Genomic DNA, 13,927 nt, shown 5'->3' on the forward strand with positions numbered 1-13,927 from the left:
GTCTCTCTTGGCGGACCAAGACTCTGAGGCATGCCGAACAAGGGTACATTTGTGGTTCTCTGGTTGTTTTTTGAGGTGGGTGGTTCTATCTGCTGGATTATCGGTTCGCTTGACTCAGTCATTGCGTGAGAGGGTAGGTCTTTCAGAAGCAAGGTCTGGGAAGCCCCCTCCTTCTAGCGCCACTTGTTCCGGGTGTGGAACTGGAGGAGCCCTGCTTGGTGATGCTGCCCTGTCAGACAGAACGAACGTAAGCTAACCTCGGGGGTTTAACCGAGGAAACCCCCTCCGATGCCTAAGTCAGCAAATGAGATAATGTTCTAGAGAGAGAAAGTAGAGAGGGTTAAGAATTGTACTTGTATTGAACGTGTCCGCAAATGAATGGGGACGGCAGTATTTATAGGCGTACTATTCAGTACTTTGGCCTATTCAGATGTTGCCGCGTGTACGCTAGTGATGTACTTGTTGTTTGTCCTTTTGCTTAACGACGTATCTATGTTGTCGTCTAGCAGGTCGTTTCCCCGCAGACCTGAGGGTCTGTGCGGTTCTTGAGGACTTGTGGTACTTTCAATAGGTACTTCCTGCGGTTGTTTTGCTTGATCTGTCTTATCTGATGTCCGATGGTCTGCTGTGACATGGATGATCTGCTAGGTTACTTCTACTCCGTACATGGGGAAATTGAAATTTAGATTTGTCTCGTGTTTTACGAATGATAAATGTGTTTTTAAACTAGTTTTAAAGTTTTAAATCGACTTAACCTATTCTTTTGAGGTTTGGATATGCTATTCTCGACCTAATGCGTCAATTCGACATCAACTATTTTTTTTATATATACTCCCTCTGTATTTATTTAGGGGATACACTTGCTTTTTCCGGTCGTATTTATTTAAGAGATACACTTGCCATTTTTACTAATTTATCAACCCCACCTTCTAATTAAATAATCTATCTACACCCCACTCTCACCCCCCACCTCCTAAAATGACATGGTCCCCACTTGTTTTACCTATTAAAATATCTAACCATCCCCATTTGTTTTATTATTTTATTTCATTCAATTCTTCTTCTTAATATCCGTGCCCGATCAAGTGTATCTCTTAAATAAATACGGAGGGAGTATCCTGGAAGATGCATGGTCAAATCAACCTTACACCGTGCATCCATCTTTGGTTGATACAATATCCAAAAACGCGAACTCAAAAATTAATACGGGGTTAAGTGGGTGGGTTGATACAATACCGACCCATAACCTTGTCCCCTTATTCCTCTTTGGTTCAAAATCATTTTGGAGTCAAGTTTCTTGATAGAAACCTTTATGTAGATTTATCTTTTAATTGATTTTTTCCCCCAAAAACATCATTTCCGAATTACACACGAAACCCCTACAAGGACATTCCGAAACTGGTTTATAGTAACTTCAATGGATTTACCCGTTGGATTGTAATCGACATCTGTGAGCATAATGCCATATGGATGTATGCAATGCCGAGTATCGAATGGGTAGATTCCTGTGATGGATTCCCTCTGCTATTTGGAGAGGTTTAAAACAACAGAGAAGACTGACATTGTTGGTTTTTAAGTGGATAGGATAGGCTGCCTTTGGTGGACTAGAAAGTTTGTTTTTGGTATTGTGTAGTTTCAGCGGTATTGGTTTGATCGCAAATGCTGGATGAAAATGTCATTTTTTAGGATGTATATACGCTTCACTTTAATTTGATGTTGAAATTTTATGGATGTCAAGCTTGAGGGTGGATGACATTGTGAAGTTTATATGTGACACAATGTCATAGGCTTGACATTCTAATATGATATTGTATTGTGATAATCATGAATGAAAATACATAGCTTCTGATCTGGGATCACTTTGGACTATGGCCATCTAAAGACATCGAAAAAGTGATAGAAAGTTGCATGCTCACAAGCAGACAATAACAATGTATGTCACTCACACATTCATAAGATCTCATCAGTCCCTACGATGGAGGCAAGGATTTCAGAGTCCGTGGCGATTTAAAAAATAAAAAAATACGGAGAGGTAGTGAGAGGGGGAGGGGGCATCAGTTAGAAGAAAGGAATGACAGTTTGGGATTGCATATTAGGTTCAGATGATGGAAAAATTAAGGAAGATATCAATGATTTCATTCTATCAATAACTTCAATATCACCGATATTATCTAGGTCGAGAACTTACCAGGATAACTAACACAAATAAGAACATGTCGAACATCTACTAAGCATTCCAAAATATTGAAAAGGGCACTGGCACAGTAAAGTATGAGCATACTTTTTTTGTTGAATATTTTAGTGGAATCTAACCATCTTATTCGATTCAAATTTCTCTCGAATGCACTTCTCTATAGTTATGTAGAGTGTCAGACCAACATTGTTTTGTTTTTTCTTGTGAAAGAATTCAGGAACAAAAACTTAGGCATAAAGCCAACTTCAAAAGTATATGATTCAACTAACAATATTTAGTACATGAACCATTTCCAACAGGCATTTCATCAAAACAGGCAAAAAGGAAATCAAAGAACCGAAATTCCCACTAAATGTCCAGAAATAAAGGCTTCGCACAAATTTATCTGCTTAGTTTTTCTTATTTCATACTCTTGCTAAATTGGCTCGACTATTCTTTCTTTTGTAGATACTCATCATCAAATCTTCCATATAGCATTAACCGGGAACAAAACACAAAACGTTAAAAGAATACCAACACTTTCAGCCTTTCACGCGTCAACCTTAAAATTGACAAAAACTTACTTATTCTCCAAAATATCACTGCAACACACACTTGAATAAAATCTTATCTCCTAGAGAGTGGCTGAAGAATTCCATCCAGATGTCCAAACCTCATTCTTTTTAGGTGCAGAGTTCTATCTGGTACTGATTGAATTCTATCAGGTAAAGCAAGGACCAAATCATTACGAACCGCATGTTCCTTAATTGAAAGCCTTTTCACCTACAGTTATAAAAAATAAATGCTCTAAAAATAAAAAATGCAAGACAAACAACTAGAGCACATAAAGGCTTTACTAACAATCAAAATACAATGGCTTTCACCATTCAATATGAAATACCAGTTCAACCTACAAATAAGAAAGCACATACCAGTAGTAAAGAGGGAGAGGCGGGGGCAATACCGTCGTACCTGTGCTATTAGCTGTTGCATTTTGGTCAAATCGTCATTCATCTCAACACTCAAGAACAGTCAGTTCTAAAATTTTCTCCGGGTCCTCAAAATTGCTTAGAACCGAGTTTGCATACGCCTAAGTCTAATAAATATGACAACCCATTAGGGAAAATGTCACCAATCAACAACATATACAAATCCAATAAATCCAATTTCTGCAAACAAATAACTTCGAAATTCAAAACTTGACAACTCTAGCAAATCGATCAAAGAGGTTCATTTGTGAACCAAGAGAACTACCACTGTGCCCATTACACCTAGACCTATTAGAATGTTGTAACTGAACTCCACTCAATCTCAATGCTCCAACTGCAAGCATTGCATTATGCATCTAATCAGAAGCATACAAACAATAGAAAAACCCATAAAATAAAAAAATAAAATCAACTCAATTCGTCAAATCTCCACTAAAACCTAATCAAGCATTACAACCCAATAACTGAATCCATAAAGTAGCAACCATTTCACTAAACTGTTCCACCACATTAATTAAACCCCAAACACAAATTACCAATTATAACCAACATTTAAAATCAACAACTACAAGATAAAAGAGACAATTCCCCATCATACCCTTGAGCTAAAATTAGCACAAAAATCAAATTAAATAACAATTACATAGAGGATTGAAGGTTGGTAATTACCAATGTGCCAAAATATGCATAAAACCCAAATTTAAGACAAAACTGAAGGTGGGTAAATTACCATTGTTGCCAAAGAAAAAAGATCTCATACAAAGTTACAAACTCTAACAATGGAAAGCCTATGAGAAGCAACGTTTGTTGTATATGGCACAGAAGCAACCAAGCGTAAACATGTGATTGGTGGCGCTTTTGTAGCCATATCCCAAAAAAATACCCAGAAATCAAGGAAAATAGAGAAAACAAAAACACCAAATCAATATTCCAATTCAATTAAACCGACCATAGTTCAACAAAATCAACAATTAAAAATAAGGTTTGTCATTGCAAAAAGTGATACATCGCTCTTTACTTATTGTCAGGGTAAGGATATGGATTACCTATTACTATATGTTGATGACATTGTTTTGACAACTTCCTCCGATGAGTTGCGTGATTGGATGATTTCTCAGTTAAAATCTGAGTTCCCTATGACTGATTTGGGACCCGTGAGTTATTTTTTGGGCATCTCTGTTATTCGCACACCATCTTACATGCTTCTCTCTCAAAAAAAGTATGCACATGAGATTCTTAAACGCGTAGGTATGAGTGAGTGCAAGCCTGCTTCTACTCCTGTAGAAGCTAATTCTAAGCTTAGCGCCAATACAGGTCCTCCGGTAAAGGACCCGACTCAGTATCGCAGTCTTGCGGGTGCTCTTCAGTACCTTACGTTTACTCGCTCTGATATTGCTTATGCGGTACAACAGGTTTGTTTGTTTATGCACGATCCCCCGGAACCACATTTAGGTGCATTACATCGTGTCATGCGTTACATTCAGGGTACAATTGATCATGGGTTACATTTATATCCCTCTTCTACTATGCGCTTGATCACTTATACAGATGCAAATTGGGGTGGGTGTCCAGACACTCGTCGTTCGACTTCAGGATATTGTTGTTTTTTAGGTGACAATCTTATTTCCTGGTTGTCAAAACGTCAACCTACATTATCTAAATCAAGTGCCGAAGCAGAATACCGAGGCGTCGCGAACGTTATTTCTGAGGCTTGTTGGTTCCGTGATCTCTTACTTTAGTTACATTGTCCTCTTCGTCAGGATAGCATTGTTTATTGTGATAATATCAACGCAATTTACTTGTCTACCAACCCGGTCCAACACCAACGCACAAAACATGTCGAGATAGATATACATTTTGTTCGTGAAAAAGCCGCTTTGGGCGAGATTCGGGTTATTCATGTACCATCGCGGTACCAGTTTGCAGATATTTTCACGAAAGGCCTGCCTCGAGAATTATTCTTGGATTTCAGATCCAGTCTTAGCGTACGACCTCCTCCCGCTACGACTGCGGGGTGTGATAGAGAATATTACTCGAATATTCTCCTCATAGGTTTAGGATATATTTTTAATGTAAATATTGTCTTATACAAACAGGTTTCCTAACACAGTTAGGATTGTCATACATATTGTAACCTATAAATATTGATCAAGAGAATACTCTCCGATCACGGAGTTTCACAATCTCACAAGGAGATTCAAAAGGAGTACGCGTAGTGAGGAAGGAGAAAATAGTGAAAACCACCAGAACGAAGAAAATGACGAATGGAGAGATCAACTTCCAGATCGAGAAAAAAGAAGGAAAATATATGACCATGGACAACAGTGGATACGAAGAACAAGGAAAAAGAAACTGGGAAGGGAAGAGAAGATCGGAAAGGGAAGCACCGAAAGGGCGAGGAGTCGAGGAGGAAAGAGAAAACCCTAACAAGGAGAGGAAGGGAAGCAGTGAAGACTCGTTAGTAATCCAATTTGCAACAACGTGTCAATGGCTGAGAAAGAGGGCAAAACCATAAATTGTAAGAAACTTAAGGATTTTTCAGGTACTACACTATTGGGTGAATAGTGAAAACACACTCCTTGCTTTTAAAAGGTTGTAAGAATTATATTGCCAATGGTACACTTAAGGGTTGACTTCCTTATTACCATGACTTATTCCATTAAATATTTAACTATGGTTAACTGGGTTAAAAATAAAAAAATATAAATAAAAAGTCTCATAGTATCAAAAATTATGTTCAGAAAAGGGTGATGAGTTGATGACGGATGAATTAGTTTCTCTAAAAATACAAGTTGCCGAAGTGATTTTCTTTGCCGCTATTTTTTGCTCATATTCTTCTCTAGATGATGGGGTTAACCTGTCTGAGCCCAATAAGAACACATTTCAACAACCAATCATACAAGATGTGAGTTATGTGTTCGCCTTATATGAAATAGCCTGGAAGACGTAATTAAAGGAGCTTCTCCGTCAACAATCATCTCAAAAGCTTAATTACTCCCTCCACCGCCTCCACCAGTTTTACTATCGTCATTGGGTACAAATATGTCAGATGACTTCTTTTCAAACTTTCAATGGTTAACCGCAGTTAAATTATCTAATGAAAAAGTTCATCGTAATAACATTAAAAGTGTGCTATTAGCAATATACTGACTGTATAGTTGACAGAATTCAATAGTACAAGTGTATTTATGGGAATTTCCCTAACATTTTTAATAGGAAATTTTGTGTTTTACCACCTAAAAAAATCCAAATTTGTGTTTTACCACCTAAAATTCTAAAACTTTTGTTTTACCAACTAAAAAGTAAATAAAAGTTCATTTTAACACCTTTTAACGACAAAGTTAACGAAAACGTTCGTGGAGCCCACAAATTAACACTACGACATAAATTGCTTTTATTAGCGCTTAATAATGCTTTTAACAGCGCTTCTTGAAGCGCTGTTGATGGCTTCGCTATTAAAAGTAAAAGGTACCTTTAATAGCGCTTTTCAAAAGCGCTGTCATATGTAATATCTAGGATAATTCAAATGTTTCTTTCATAGCACATTATAAACGCTATTAAAGAAACGCTATTGAAGATTTGGCGCCATTTTTCAAATTATTTTCTAATAGCGGATGTTATGAAACGCTATTAAAGTTTTTTTTAGTTTTTTTATTTATAATATCGCTGCCTACCTGAAAAGCATTTCATTTTTTTCCACAAAATAAAACCATATATTGAAGAGTAGTGAATAGTTGAATATTAATTTCCAAACCTCAATGGAAAGAATTTTTGCAATAGGACCCTAATAAAACCGATTACATAGATCACAAGTAAAATTCTAAACATTAAACTACGCAAAATACATTAATTAATAAAGTTGTATGTTTGTTGGTTCATTCAACGTAACCTAGCGATTATACAATTGTTGAACAACATGGCGCACCCACTCAGTTCTTACTTCGTCAATCTGCTCCTTGTCATAACTTGGAAACTGACAATCTGAAAAGTACTGCGAAACAATGGGGGTATAAGATATTCATACATAGATGGGAAAAAACCCGTAAGAATTAGTATTACAATAAACAATAAGTGCCATATATGGAAAAAATACCTAAACTCTACATTATAGGAATAGATTATCACTTAACACAGGTTGGTTGTATTAGGTGAATTTGTATTAAACCTATCTCAAAGTGACCTATACAAGTTTAATCTAGACGAGGAGATAATCTCACTTTTATCGCTGCAGCAAGTAAGGTTCTTAAAGTCGCTCTCTTACTTAATGGCTTGAAACTGATATGTGTATAACCCTTTCCATTCGCCTGATTCTTTATAGCTGAAATTTTATGAATTTGAATGCTAAATAATTTGATACATCTCAGAACTTTGGGACAAATCTTCTGAAAATCTTTAAATAATTTCCATATTGTATCGCTTCTTACTAGAATGGTCCAATTGACAGATTTGCAATTCTAAAATGTGATGCATAGATTGGAAACCCACTTCCATGCAGAAGCAACAGTAAATCATCTCTGAGACACTTAATTCTTTTAAAGCCTATAAATTTCATACATCTAGCATACTAAGTAGTTTATGTTTGTGGTTGCAGATCTGAAACTTGCATTTAGTTGCTCCGAGTTAAGGCCTAAGAGCATCAATGTTTATACAGGTAAATGAGATGTATTTTCCTTCTGTTTAGATCGACTGCAAACTGATTACAGTTTAGGACTATTTGAGATACTAATTCTTTCTTTGTCTAGGAAACGAAAGAGCCATAGTTCTATTCTTGCTGTTTGAAACCATTATCTTGGTTGTCTTGGCTATTATTGTACGATTCTGCTGTATATTTTGGGGTAAGCAGAAGCTCAGAAACCAAGGATCTGGTAAAGTTCCTCGACAAAAGAGTAAGCCTAGTATTTTCTCTTAAAACATGACCTTATTTGTTTAAACTTACTGCACTATTGCAGGAGTCTGAGTCAATGGCTTCTTGGCAAACAAACCTTTTTTATGAGCCAGCAAAATTCGAGGTAAAAGCAACCTATTCGATCTAGTTCAACTCTTAATTTTGAGATTTATTTAGAGGTGCTAGCTTGTAAAACCTTTCTAAACACTAGCAACAAACACATGAAAAACATGTAGCTGTTCATCGAGGGATTTATGAAGCAGCAAAGGAAATATACGAGCAATTAATGCCAGAAATCCAAAACCATATAGATTCCCATGGAGAAGATGCAAAATTTCAATTTACAGGTCATTCATTAGGGGGTTGTCTATCATTGTTAGTCCATATGATGTCTGCCTTTTCTATACATACTTCTCATACCAACCAGATTATGTGTAACTAACTAATCAGATTATGTGTAACTAACTGATCAGATTATATGGTCAGATTATATGGTTAGAAATCAGATTTAGTATGGCCAGATTACTAAATCAGATTACTATATCAGATTTAGATCTTGAGTACTCAGTCACAGTCTGCCTATGCTACTCTCTCCTATCTGATGCATTCCTATATATAACTTACAGGAACTAGTCTGATTTATGAAGCTCGATCAACAAACAGAGTTGCAGGACAAGAAGCAGGACAGTCAACAGCAGTAGAAGTATAAGCAGGACAGTCATCACGGGAACACCAGACTCCAAAATTTTCAGACCACTAAACTACTTCTATACTTAAATGATCTAGTTAAAGGATGAGATTTGTCAGAAAACGATGCAATTAAAGACTGCTTCTACTAAAAGCATGGACAATTATGTATATGATCTTTAGTATAGCTGACGCCACTAAAATAATATACCTTTAGTACAATAATAACTTCTTGAAAAGGACGCCACTAAAATAATAAGTACCCCATCCACAGGTTTCTCAAAGGAAAAGGGGAAGGTTGAAGAACAAAACAACTTAATATTTCAAGATATATACAAGAACTGCAGTTATATTATCAAGTAATGTATCAGATGAAGAAAGGAGATGGGATGCCTTCCATCCATACCGAACCTCATGCTCAGAAAACTGCAATATGCATTGCAACATCAAGCTTTGCAAATTTAAAAAGAAGATGACATTCAAACTGCTGTAGCAGTATGCAATCCTAACAGCATGAAGTTAAGCCTCAAGGAAATTGGGTAAATTGAGAAAAAATGCAGTATGACAAACCTGGTACATAAGGGAACTTTCTGGGTAATATGGGACGAGATACGCCCTTTTGTATCTTCCAATCAAATGCGTTTAAAGATACAACCTCAACCTTTAGCAAAACCTCATCGGCCTTTGGATCAGGAACATCAATCTTAACACGCTGAAACATAGACAACAACTCTCGTTAGAAGACTACACAATTACATAAATCCAGTTACCAAAAATTTATATACAATGCTGAATCAATTGATTATGAGAAGAGGTTTAAGAGTAAAGCAGATGGCTTCGTTTCCTAATTGTTCACAAAACTAACCTCAATAAGTACAATATCAATATCTGGACAACCAGAGCTAAGCTTCAAAGGAAAACACATAAAACAGCAAAGAAGAAGAATTGAAATGTTCCATGTTGATGCATATCTAAATAATATACGAAATACACCAAGTTCAGAGGATGAACTCCCCCGGGATAACTTAGGTTTAACCCCAGAACTGCTTTTATGCATAACACCAAGTTCTTACGCTAAAACCTGTTTATCTGATTAATTAATAAGCCTAAAACCTTTAACGAAAACCATTCATTGTTTTACTTATCTCTATCGAGCTACTTTACTTTGGTTCCTATGATCCAACTTTTGTAGCTCCTCCCTCTTTTGCTAATTCATGAGGGTTTCCTTTGAACCAAAAAGTCTTAAAGATATCCCACGACACACCAATAAATAAGGATTATGTTGATCAACAATAATCACCAAATGTATTCCATATCAAAATCTTTAAAACAAGAACGGAGATGCCAAAACAACAGATAACCAAGAATATAAAAACCTACATAGTAACCTCTAACCAGTCGAGAGATACTAGTACTGAATCATAACCACCCACATTTCAATTTTGTCCCAAAAAGATCAGAATAAACAAGTGTAAAATGCACCTAACAACATCATTGTGAAATATACAGTGTTCTTCAAGCCTTTATATCATTCTTCTATACAAGAAATACAACACACATTTGAAATTCTAATCAGTTGTTTCTCTAAACTGATGCAATATTTCAAATTTTCAATTCCGTTGAACATAAAAATTATAATAATAAATATATTGTACCAAGTTAACATACCAATCACCATTCTAATTAAGTACAAATTTCTGATTTCCCCAAATATCATCCCCATCCCTCAATTTCCCAGTTATAAAATCATAAAATTGAAAAAACCCAAGTCCAAAATCATACAAAGTGAACTAAATTGAAAATTATTAACAATAAGGAACTGAAATAAGGGAGGAAAAAAACAACCTTTAAAGCAGTAGTTCCACCGCCATAGCGAGAATACCGAATCGCATTCATTAATTTGGCAACCATTTGCTTGTCTGATGATACCTAACATTTAAACTAGTGAACTATGCAAAAGAACCCAAATTAAAAACATGATGAGAGAAAATTGAAGAAGCTCATACCCGAATAAACCAAAATAGAAACCCTAATCTTGGAATTACAGAGCCACAAGCACCGACATCTATCGCCCACAATGCCACCGTCGCGACACCGTTTCCATAGACGCTACAAGATCAATGACGGCAGAGGAGGAGAGAGGGGCTGGTTTAAGGAGGAGAGAGATGGAGATGCGAGGAGGTGAGGTTAGGAGGCGTAGAGCAATCTCCGTGAGAGACATGAATAAGCCGTCCTTTAATTTTCTCATAGACGGTTATTTTATTTTTTTATTTTTTTTTCTTAAACGTTTAAAAGCGTTTTATTTGAAATCACTATAATAGAATGTACATATGATAGCGTTTATCTTAAAAGCACTATTAAATACATTATTTGATATCTTTAAAAGCAAAATGGGTAAAAGCGCTATTAAAAAAACGCTATAAAAGCATATTTCTGTAGTAGTGTAAGTTTCTCTTTAACCAAATTATATGATTATCTTATTTTACTCATTCTCTTTCAATTTTTTCACCTTATTTACCATTCTTAAATTTTCACCACCCATTTTTGCACTTCAAATCTCCAAATTAATCAAATTACAAACTTATATTATACAACATGCTTAAACATTGTGGAATTTTATAAGGGTTATGCTATACTAGCCGTTGAAGTGGGTTCAATAACGATTTCGTTAACTTTATTATTAAAAGGTGGTAAAACGAATATTTTTAATTTTTTTAGGTGGTAAAATAAAAGTTTGAGATTTTTAGATAGTAAAACACAAATTTGATTTTTTTAGGTGGTAAATCGCAAAAAAAACCTTTTTAATATTTACTCCAAATCTAATATATATATATATAAAGGGGAGTTTTTTCAAGAGTTTTCGGTGCGCCACGTAGGATTTCCACGTCATCAAGTGTAATTAGATTGTTAATTAATTAAATAAATAATCTAAGAGTCTTATTAAATAAATAATCTAAGAGTTTCGTAGATTGAAACTAAAAGAAACTAAAAGGATCTAAATCTAAGAGTCCCACTTTTAATTAAATAAATAATCTGACATTTTTCTGTCATCCCTAATAAGGATTTATATCGTGTTGTCCATGACAACAAGATAATGGTACAATTTTTTCATAATACAATTGTTAGAGCTGTTGCAGATGATGATAACATCCCATTGTATAGATTTGATTTTATACAATTACATTTTTTGGAACAATTCCGTAGTAATGCAGTACTCCCTGGTATATATTTCTCCCTTTTATACGAAGTATATTTTTATTTATTCCAACTCATGCACATGAAATTATAATTGACTCACCGCTATTATTTACCTTTTCTTATAAGATGTGGTTGGTCTGGTTGTGAACGAAGTCGGAGACTCAATCGAAATAGAAGACAAGTGGTACATACAATTTTAGTTTTTTTTAATAGCAATAATAATAAAAATAATATGCTTAATTGAATTATCAAATATGTTCAGGGGACAACGCATCCAAATCAAGTTTTGGAACGATTGCTTTGTTGAGTACTCAAAACAAAAAGACTTACTTAGTGACTCTACTAAGCCTTTTTTTATAGTCGTTACTTCTACCATGGTTAAAGAATTTAATGGTAAGTATTATACTAATAATATTAAACATTACAATAGCTCTTACCATTGCTTGATAACTTTCTCCTTTACTTTTATGGTATAGGTAAACTTAATCTATGTACTTCTTCGTCAACTAAAATCTATATAAATCTTGAAGTCTCTGAAGTTGTTGAGTTGAAAGCTATATTAAGGTATGCAAATAGTATTATTTTGGATGTATAAAAATTTGCTTTCAAATCAAATAATATTGACCCATGTCCTTCGTCGTTGTTGCAGGAATTAGCTTTATGTATATATTTTTTATATTAACTAAATCTTAATTATTAATTTTTGGGCATTTACAGGACTTAATCTTCTATTGCAAGGCTAAAGTGACTAAAGTTTTCGGTGAAAATAGCTGGTACTATATCTCATGTCCAGGGTGTAAAAGACGCATAACACCAAGAAAAACAGACTTCTGGTGCATACCTTGTGAGAAAAAAACTGAAAGGCCAATTCCAAGGTTCGTATCATTTTAAATTCAATGTTCTCAACAAGTAATTATCGTATGCTCCTTTTTTATAAACATTTATATTTTTCTTAGGTACCGTTTGGAGTTTGGTGTTCTTGATCATAGTGGATCTACAATATTTGTGATTTTTGATGAAGAAGCTAAGAAACTCATTGGACAAGATGCAAGTACTCTTTTTGAGGCAAATATTTATGAAAAGGTTTTTCAATAGCTGCTTTTTTGTTTTCATCTTAACAATGTCTTTGAAATGCTTTTATAACTTGGCACTAATTAATCTTTGCAGGCTACTAGCAACAACGATGATAGCGACAACGATGATGAAGTACAAATTCCGAAAATCATTGAAAATAATATAGGGAGAGAATTGTTATTCAAAGTTAAACTCACTGCTTATAACCGTAAGATAAAAAGACAAACTTTTACTGTGATGAAAATTATCGATCCAACTTTCATCGAGGTAATTATTAAATGTTCATGAGTTTGTAAAAATTTAAGTTTTACAAATAAATAATTTTTTTAAAAATACATGTACCTTTTTTTTTATTTCAAACATTAATGTGATTTTATCTCCTAAAATCACTATTTATTTGAAGGGCAATGATAAGGAAACAAAGGACAAGGAAATGGAAGACAACCTTAAGGATGGTAGTGATTCTAAGGAGGATACCAATGATTCGTCCAATGATACATCAAAAAAGTCAAAGGTATATAATATGCACAAAAATTTTCTTACTTATTAATAAATACTTATAAATATATTCATCCTTTTACTCCTTCATCCTTAAATTAAGAATCAATGTATTAATCTTTTGGTTTTACCCTTTGTATATATGCAACAAAGGACGAGGAAGTTGTAGACAACAAAAAACGTCCTGATGATGGTAGTGATACTAAGGAAGATAACAATGATTCGCCCAACGACACAATAAAAAAGGCCAAGGTAAACCATATTAGCAAACATTCGTCCATTTTTATTAATAGTTATTTAAATTAAAAATCAATGTACTCATCTATATGTTCAACCATTTATATATGCAGGCTTAACTTCATGACAAGGGGTTCTCTCAAAAATAATAATAAGGAAGCATGCTCATGGATCTGAAGATTTTGA

The 13,927-nt window shown here is 34.7% G+C and overlaps 3 protein-coding genes across 5 annotated transcripts; 2 read left to right on the plus strand and 1 right to left on the minus strand.

Annotated features, from left to right (window-relative positions):
* The first annotated feature begins 4,199 nt into the window (after positions 1–4,199).
* Positions 4,200–4,901, plus strand: LOC110801065 (uncharacterized mitochondrial protein AtMg00810-like). The gene has a single exon (XM_022006385.1). The coding sequence runs from the start codon at positions 4,200–4,202 to the stop codon at positions 4,899–4,901; it is 702 nt and encodes a 233-aa protein (XP_021862077.1).
* Positions 4,902–6,878: 1,977 nt separating this feature from the next.
* On the minus strand, positions 6,879–10,972 carry LOC130462720 (quinone-oxidoreductase homolog, chloroplastic-like). 3 transcript variants are annotated; one of them, XM_056831550.1, is made up of 4 exons: positions 10,741–10,965; positions 10,580–10,663; positions 9,305–9,446; positions 6,879–7,153 (listed from the first exon to the last, which is right to left on the minus strand). In XM_056831550.1, the coding sequence occupies exons 2-4, from the start codon at positions 10,643–10,645 to the stop codon at positions 7,122–7,124; spliced, it is 240 nt and encodes a 79-aa protein (XP_056687528.1). In that variant the 5' UTR covers positions 10,646–10,663; positions 10,741–10,965; the 3' UTR covers positions 6,879–7,121. The 3 variants fall into 3 exon arrangements, 2 of the variants coding, with proteins under 2 accessions (XP_056687528.1, XP_056687527.1); XM_056831549.1 differs by having other exon boundaries at positions 10,580–10,653; positions 10,741–10,964; XR_008923423.1 differs by lacking the exon at positions 6,879–7,153 and adding an exon at positions 7,876–9,160 and having other exon boundaries at positions 10,580–10,653; positions 10,741–10,972.
* Positions 10,973–11,778: 806 nt separating this feature from the next.
* LOC110801066 (replication protein A 70 kDa DNA-binding subunit C-like) lies at positions 11,779–13,860 on the plus strand. Its single transcript, XM_056832799.1, has 10 exons — positions 11,779–11,955; positions 12,059–12,116; positions 12,195–12,325; positions 12,409–12,521; positions 12,650–12,807; positions 12,889–13,015; positions 13,100–13,273; positions 13,410–13,520; positions 13,658–13,756; positions 13,855–13,860. Exons 1-10 carry the CDS (start codon positions 11,829–11,831, stop codon positions 13,858–13,860), a joined length of 1,104 nt encoding a protein of 367 aa, XP_056688777.1. The 5' UTR covers positions 11,779–11,828.
* Positions 13,861–13,927: the final 67 nt, after the last annotated feature.

Source organism: Spinacia oleracea, chromosome 6 (assembly GCF_020520425.1).
Source record: "Spinacia oleracea cultivar Varoflay chromosome 6, BTI_SOV_V1, whole genome shotgun sequence".
In the NCBI taxonomy this organism is placed as follows: Eukaryota; Viridiplantae; Streptophyta; class Magnoliopsida; order Caryophyllales; family Amaranthaceae; genus Spinacia; species Spinacia oleracea.